At 37.5% G+C, this 8,710-nt stretch overlaps 1 protein-coding gene across 1 annotated transcript; it reads left to right on the top strand.

Moving 5' to 3' along the window:
- Positions 1–268: 268 nt before the first annotated feature.
- On the top strand, positions 269–7,351 carry LOC124182565 (TSC22 domain family protein 1-like). The gene is made up of 3 exons (XM_046570003.1): positions 269–3,393; positions 3,628–3,679; positions 6,837–7,351. Exons 1-3 carry the CDS (start codon positions 1,616–1,618, stop codon positions 7,098–7,100), a joined length of 2,094 nt encoding a protein of 697 aa, XP_046425959.1. The 5' UTR covers positions 269–1,615; the 3' UTR covers positions 7,101–7,351.
- The last annotated feature ends 1,359 nt before the right edge of the window (positions 7,352–8,710 follow it).

The following is an 8,710-nucleotide window of genomic DNA, read 5'->3' as shown; positions in this document are numbered from 1 at the left end:
ACGGCCGTAGTAAGTGAAGAACGCTACTAGTTCTCTGGGGAATTTTTATTTAGGCTGTGTTCGTAAATTGACTGCCAGTACTAAAAATTCCCTAGGACAAAGACAGAGCTGTTAATGATCTCGGCAGCACAAAAGAGATGAAAGGTTGCTGACAGTACTGTCAGTCAATTTTCGAACACGGCCTTAGTGCGCAACTTAGGTCCTCAAGGCCGTATTTGAAGACGATCTAAGTAGATTCATGTAATATATGATTCATTGCGAGCCCGAGTGAATGGCAGCCATTTTTAAACCGCTGTTGCTCACTGCTGCTGCCTGTCTGCCACTGCAAAGGCGGAACGAGAGAAGGAAAAATAGAAGAAAAAAATAATAAACCAACAGTATAAATAATATAGTAACAGAGATGAACGTTGGTGACGAAGGGAATTGAGAAGAGAAGAAGGATATCACGCAGAACACGCATTAACGACATCTAGATATAGATATACATACGTATATCTATACCCACATACACACACACTCATATATTCATCTGCATTTGTTTTCTACCCGTAGAGAGAGAGAGATAGAGCGAAAAAATAAAAAAAAATAAGAAAAATCATGTAAAATGTAACCTGTCTAATTCGCAAAAAATCAAGTACCTCGGCGCGGTTTGCGGTGATCTACCGCAAGTCCACAAGTCAAAAAATAAACACAGCATCAGGTACGAGTGAAATCTGACAATTACGGGGTACATGAGGGGCCGTTTGTGTAAATGAAACTACAGCAAAAGGAAGATAGATTAGTGTGCAGAGTAGCAGCAGCAGCAGTGCAGTAAACAAGAAGAGGAGGAATAAGACGATGCAAATACCAAAGTTGCGATAATCCCGTCAGAGACGGTAATCTAGCCGATCAACTGATGCCCCTCGGATTTTTCGGGGGCTGTGAAAGAGAAACCGTGTCGAGGAAACCAGGAACAGGGAACTAGCGATGATCAAGAACTGTCAACACCAGCATCCCTCGCAGCCAGTTAGTGATTGTGTCGTGTTATATCGTATGGCGTGCATATGCTGTGTATTTCTGTGTGTGGCTAGACGATAAATCATGTGGCAAAAAATGGGCAGAATAAACACCCTCCGAAATCCGCAATAATAATCCTGATCGTCCCTTCGTCGTGACGTCTCTTCTCGGTTCCGTCGGCGATTCGTACTCGTGCAATTATACGAGTTTTTCAAACAAAAGAAGGAGAAATAGAATAAATACACCCCCGTCATCCACCCCTGCGTAAGAGGGAAAAGAAAGAAAAAAAAAGTACATTGAACAACTTGAGAGCAGGAAAATCCGACGACGACCGTTTCGGTCGCAACTCTCGACGACAAGTGAGACAGAGAGGGAAAGAGAAAAATAGAAATAGAAGAAAATAGTTCCTGGGTGAAAAACCGGGACTTGAGTCGTCGTCGTCGACGGCGCCGAGAGTCGAACAAGACACGCAAGAAACACAATGGTGTTAACATGCGACTGGGGAAAAAGTCTAGCCACGACAGTCGATGCCAAAGCCTCGACCTCCACCGCCTCCTCCTCTTCCTCGGAGAGAATTGTAGAATGCGAATGTTTCTAATAAACAAACTAATCTATAATAATGGCAGATAATGTGCACAGAAAGTCGCACAGCAAACACTTGGCAGACAGCGTTAACAACAGCGTTAGCAATAGTAGTAGTAGTAAAAAATTGTCCTCATCGCCCTCTTCGGTCGTGCATCGGACAACCTCGGAGACGATCAGGATCGGTGAGCCTGATAAGTTTCTCCAGCCGTTGGCACCACCCCCGACGACGTCGACTCCTGTCCAGAACAATGTTGCCTCATCGGCGTCGTCGGGCGGTCAGTGCAGAAAGAAGACGTCATCGTTTCAGATAACCAGCGTGACGGTAGGCTGTAGGATGAGTAACGACGCCGGCGAGGATTCGAATGACGATCTGGACGAGTCACACACGGAAGATAATTCTGTGGAACACTCGAGAGTGACTGACATCGACATCGAGACGCCGAGCTACTCGGAGGACACCTTCTCTAAGGAAGACGTCTTTTTCAACACAAGCAATGCTGCCCTCGGTACTGCACCTGTCATTCCGACGAGCTCTCAGTACGGCCTTGCCATTGTTCCATCTGAGGGTGGCGGAGCAAGCAACTCAGCCAGCGAGAACAACATCAATGCCTTGGATATCGGCTCAGTGACGGACAAAAACATAATAAATCTTCTGTCAGGTGGTGCGAAGCAAGATCCCGATATTCGCGAGGTCCACTCGCATGGGCGCAATGAACGTTTCAAAGTTGTTAAGATCGAAAGCACAGAGCCGTTCAAGCGTGGTAGATGGACCTGCATGGACTACCTTGACCACACATCCGTCAACCAGACGACGGCTATTAATTCCATCAAGCAGTCAGGGCCGAATGAGGTTTGCATATCGTATGGCGTCACCGATAGTGGCATTGTTGTCCCCGAGGCCATGAAACAGCAGCAGCCAGACACCGAGGGCACGAAAAGTGTGGATTCCAATGGGCCAATATCGCACCAGGAAATTGTTGGGAGTGCCACCTACCCTGTAAACAGTACGTCGCTCTCTCAGCAGCAGCAACCCAATCAACCGCAAATACAGCAGCAGTCGAACTCTGCTCAGCAACAGATTCCTCCACAGTACTTTCAGCAACAGCAGCAGCAAATGTCGCAGCAAACTCAGAACCAGAATCAGCACGGCGGAGGTGCGGCGCAGGGCGCTACTCTGCCATCGAATCTGGCACCTGCCTCACACCCAGGGAACCTTGGCCAGCCTCAGAGCATGCCGCAGGGCTCAATTCCGCTAATCGCGCAAACTGGGAACAACAGCAACAACGGAGTCGCGATAGCGACGAACCAGCAGAACCTTCAGCAGCATCCTACTAAGGAGGAAAACTACGTTACAGTCAGTGCACAGGCTCCACAGCCGCAGCAGAACGTATGCCAGACGCCTACTGTCCAGACACCGGTTGTGCAAGGACATCCGGCCGCTGTGTCTTCACCAGCTGCTCAGACGCCAAATATCATGGTCACTGGAGTTCCACCGCCTCACCAGCAGCAGCAACTGTCCGAACCGATGACAGGCATTCAGGGTGTGCAGAACATCCAGCAGCAACAGGCTGCACCAAATATCCACGTTTCCACTGCGCCCGTTATGCCACAGGCACAGATGCAGTCTCAGTCGTCGGGCCAGAATGTCATCTCGTTTCACCATTCCGACAACGAACAGGATCCTGCTGCTGGTATTGCTGGTCCTGTTGTTGCTGTTGTGCCTCCACAATCCGCGGATGCAACTCTGCTCGAATCCCTCGCTGAAGTCACCCAGAGCACTGACGAACATCACGCCCACGAAGACAATGAAAGGTGAGGAAGACTGGCCAATGAGTAATCGGATACGACGATGATAACGTTGGTCTAATTTTATCCTTGAGTATGTAGTAAAAATTTGGAAAACGTGGGAATTTTGTCTAATTTCTAATTTTTTAAAATGAAACAAGTACTTCTCCCGTATTTTCAATGCTCACATCTCGAATGAAAATCCTTTGTTGATATCGCAGTCGATTTCGTTGCTACTACTTTGTTCGTTTTAATTTTCAGTATGTCCGGGACCAGTGCAGTTGCCATTGACAACAAAATTGAACAAGCTATGGTAAGAATTCTTCTCAGTCTTCATGGGTTTTCAGTCAGGCTTTTAGTTCCCTACAAAATTATAGTAATCGAAGAACTTTTTAGAGTCTAAGAACGAGTTGAAGTTAATAAAGTTGATCTAAAGAAACAGTGAAGGCAAAAATTCATTATGTTGCAATTTTAGAATGACCACAAAGAAGTTAATTGGTTTTTCAAAATATAAGTATATTAAGCTAATTAAACATTACGCTTCACCGATTTCAAACAATTTTAAAGTTATGAATGAATGTGATTTTTTTTCTAAACAAGAAACACCCCCAACATCAGTAATACGTTTCTAATTTCAACCTCGTGTCTGAAAAAGAAGTTATGAAATTTTACGAACACAAAGGCGGTAGGGGGATAAGCAGGGTTACAATGGCTTTTGCAAATATCTTAATAATTTCTTATGGATACGTAAGGACTATTAAAATACAAAGATCCTGAAAATATTAGATCTGAATCTCGATTAGTTTTTGAGAAAGAAAAAAAAGCTAAAAAAATGTAAAATAATTTTTTCTTTAGGATTGACTTGACCGATTTGTTTGAAACTTTATATGTTAGTCAAAAGCTTTTATAGACACGTAGATTTTAAACTTAATAAATTCATGATAAGAAAAATTATTTTCTCTTAAACTTTTCTTTTTCACTGTGATTTTATTTGAGCAAAACTATGAACTGGAACTGAACTTGCTATCCAATCGCCAGTTTTACATTCCTCATGAATTCTTCAATGAGTCACATTTATTTCAAAATTTTGGTAGTGGTACGCCGTAATTAAAAAAACAAAAGAAACACCATTTTTTTTCCACACAAGAACTGAATTATGAAACAAGTTTTAGCCGTATTATTGCGAGTTGTGTTTTTGTTTTTAAATAAGTAATGTACTTAAATAATTCAGTTAATTGAGTAAGTAAATTATTTCAGTATATTGTTTATATACGCATGTATAAAAGTACGATTTGCAATAACACAGCTAAAACTTGTTTGTATAATTCAGTTTTTCTGGAATAAAAATAGTTGTATTTTTATTTTAACAGTGGCATACCGTAATGCAAATTTAGAAAATGATACGATTTATTGAAAAATCTATAAGGAATGAAAAAATAACAGTTTCATCATTTTACTTGAAAAGTGTCACAGTGAAAATAAAAAATCAAGGAGACAATAATTTGTTTTATGATGCGCTTATTAAGCTAAAAATGTTTCCATTGTGTATGTACAAGCTCTTGGTTTCCTCAATAACATTTTAAATTTTCAAACATATTTGTCAGGTTAATCCTGACGAAAAAATTATTTTATAATAATAATAATAATAATAATGATTTATTGCCAGAATTATCTTAAACAAACTTTATGATAAAATTAGACTATACAACAAGATCTAACGTTTAAATGATTCTACTCAATAATGAAATACTTAATATTCACAAAATCCAATATTACTATTAACTCTTTATTTAATCTATTTTAAGTTGATATACTTTATCTTTAATTTTCTGTTTTATTAATTTTTTGCTTCCATCAATAACTTTCAAATCATTCGGTTGTTCATTAAATAGTTTTTTACCGCATAATATAAGTAGCTTCTTTGCCCAATATGAAGATAATCTTTCGTTAATGAAATGCTACGATACCTAGTATTATTCGTATTCTCAGTGAATAACCTCCTCAGTGCCGTGTATTGGTACAGTATGGACCAGTAGGTAAACCTGTCTGATTTCCATAGGTCGATTCTGGTCATTAACTCGAATGTCAATTATCTCGAGTAACCGACTTTGTAGTGTTAATAATGGAAGGTACGCAGTATCATGTAAACTACCCCATCCAATAATGCTGTACACTGCAATACTATGGAACATCGTACAATAAATTTGAATTAGCTGCCTTTTTGTTAAGACTTGTTTCAATCGATAGAAGACAAACACTAAGTATTTAGTTTTATTAATAATATTATTAATATGCTGCTTCCATGAAATATTTTTTATCCAAAATTATTCCAAGATATTTCCATTCAGGTACTCTCCTTAAACTGCATCCATTAATAGAAATGTCAATAGACATGGGAATTGAGTCAGAATAGTTGCCAAATGTTATATATATACTGACATTTTGATATTCAATACTAATTTGTTCCAGAACAACCAGACGCAAATTGAATCTAATTTTTAACTTGAATGAACCTCCAGCTCTGCCCATGTTTTACCATTGCTCATTAATTTCGGATGTATTTTTAATCGAATTTCGATGGTTGCGCACCTTACATATAATTGAAAAAAAACGTTACATATTTTTTTTTCCCGCACCATATTTACCCACCCTTAGAAAGCCTTACTTTTTCTTGTAAGAAAAGCATTCATTTTTTGAGGTTTTTAACCATAAGTGCGTACTGGGTTCAAAAAAACGTTAAAAATTTGTTAAAAAAGTAAAACGATTGTGAATTTGCCCCCTTTAAGACGCCGCTTGGGAAATATGGTTATCTTTATTTTTTACTCCGCTATCTAACTTTTAGTGCGGCAAGAAATTTTGACTATTGAATCCAAATTTTTGAGCGGTCAAAGAACTCAATAGTCTTGAGGTAAAAGGAAATTCTTCACTGAAAATAATAAATAGATAATTAAAAATTTCAATCATCTCATCTTCCTTCTTATAAGAAAAAGGAAATTTCCACACGCGGTTTTGAAGGGGACAAATTGCTCTTCATTTTGCTTCTTTACAAAATTATCTACGATCTTCTTTGAACCTGATACGCACTTTTGATTAAAAACCTTGAAAAATCAATTTTTTTTTTTAGGACCAACAGTAGGGCTTCCTAGAGGTGGTTAAATACGAAGGGAAAAAAAATGTGCAACATATTTTTCAAAATTATTTCGAACCAATTTGAGGGGTACAAACATCGAAATTCAATTTCACTGTCCATAAGGAAAGGTCTGATATGTATATATAAATATATGCTTTTTTTTTCCTCAACAGCAAATTGAGATTGAGGTTTGATACAGGACCCTGGTATTTTAATAGTACCTACTTATTCATAAAATATCATTACAACATTCGCAATAGTAATTTTTAACCTGCTTATCCTCGTATAGCCTTTGTAAATACATAATAACAATAATGAGGAATTTGATTATCGTGAACAGGATTTGGTAAAAAGTCACCTGATGTTCGCGGTGCGGGAGGAGGTCGAGGTGCTGAAGGAGAAGATTGCAGAATTGATGGACCGGATAAATCAATTGGAGGCGGAGAATTCGATATTGAAGTCGCACGCGACGCCAGAGGTATTGTCACAACTCAGCAATACTCAGTCGACGCAATCGGGTAAACAGCAACAGCAACAGCAACAGCAACAGCAACAGCAACAACAACAGCAACAATTACCCCAAAACAGCTCTGGAAATGGTTAATAGATAAAATCTGTGTAGAATGATATATGATAGACAAGCTAAAGAGAGAGAGAGACGCATTATTACTATACATATGCATATAAATTAGTTTCCATTGCGATTGATTATACTTTGATATAAATACGTTTAACAATCAAGAGAAGAAGAAAACATAAAACTAAACTAATGAAAAAAAAACATTCAAATATTTACCAACAAACCGAAAAAAAACGGATGAATACATGAATTAATTAATTGATTAATCGATCGATCGATCGATAATAAATATAATTATTGTATATAACATAACAATTTTTAGAAATTTATATACATATATTACATATATATACACACACACACACACACACACACACACACACACACACACACACACACACACACACACACACACACACACACACACACACACACACACACATATGTATATATGTATGTGTATATCTCATTATTTATATATATATATATATAAATAATGAGATTTATTATATAATACGTATAGCGTTAGATGATATTATTTTTATTCTCCTATTATTATTATTATTATATTAAGTCTGTTGTTCTTGTAGTTCGTTCGTTCGTTTTCTTTCGTTCTTTGTTTCATTTGAATTCCGCATATTTCTTAGATTTTGATTCAAGTTTTTGTTTTTTTTTTTTCCTCTAGATATTTTCTTTCCGTTCTTCTTGTCTGCGAATTTCCTAAATTAAATATCATCGTCAGACTTTTTCTTTTTTTTTTTTTTTTTTTTTTTTATTACCAATTCATTCTATCGAATTATTATCGTTTAGGAATATAATATATATACTTATACACATACATACGACAACTTGACAACCGAGCAACATTCTCCGGAATCAATTTAGAAGTTATATTCTGATTTTCTGAATCAATGACGAATCGCTGATATTATGCCATTCGAAAACTGTAGCTCAAGCAAAAAAAAAAACAAGTTTTTAGTTTTCTACCAAGCAATGAATTTTGTTAATATATAAACGGTTTTTAGCCAGAAGTGATAAAACGATATTTTTTTTCTTCATTAGCAAATTAGACAACGTCAATTTTGCTTCAAGTTTAACCAAGTCTTGGTTGCAAAATGTACAGTAACTGTAGAAAAGTTGATACATAAGTGTTTCTCATAGTCCTGAAGTAAATGAACGGTACACTAAAACATTCAGTAAAAATTACTAGAAAAATGTGAGGTGTCTGCTGGAACGGAAGTTGCGTTGGCGAGTTTGCAGGAAAGCAGAATTTTTGATTATACATCACACACATACACACACAACTAAACAAACAAACCGACAGACACAGAGATAATTTTGCATTTCTTTTACACGTACACAATTGCATGTGTATTAATATAATTATACAATATTCAAAACGACTGTGTAAATTTGAAACGAAAATGAAAAACGCATTATCCTCCTTCTAATTGTCATCATTTTCTTAGCTTCGTTCACCGTAACAATCAATGCCGTTGTAACATATGTAACAAAAACTTGAGACGACTGCAACGACTCCCTGTCCTCTGAACAAATTTTAGAAGCATGCGCGAGTAACGTCCACAAAGTCGATATTTAATAATATATTAGTTGAATCGTTTTTTATTTATTCA

Source organism: Neodiprion fabricii, chromosome 5, assembly GCF_021155785.1.
Source record: "Neodiprion fabricii isolate iyNeoFabr1 chromosome 5, iyNeoFabr1.1, whole genome shotgun sequence".
Taxonomy (NCBI): Eukaryota; Metazoa; Arthropoda; class Insecta; order Hymenoptera; family Diprionidae; genus Neodiprion; species Neodiprion fabricii.
Note: the sequence above shows the minus strand (reverse complement) of the source record. Positions and strands in the feature narration are given on the sequence as shown.

Excerpts from the sequence above, each read along its gene's own strand:
- LOC124182565 (XM_046570003.1), top strand. The coding sequence starts at position 1,616 with ATGGCAGATAATGTGCACAGAAAGTCGCACAGCAAACACTTGGCAGAC. Across the intron at positions 3,394-3,627 it reads GCCCACGAAGACAATGAAAG|TATGTCCGGGACCAGTGCAG; the intron begins GTGAGGAAGACT and ends TTTAATTTTCAG. Across the intron at positions 3,680-6,836 it reads ACAAAATTGAACAAGCTATG|GATTTGGTAAAAAGTCACCT; the intron begins GTAAGAATTCTT and ends TATCGTGAACAG.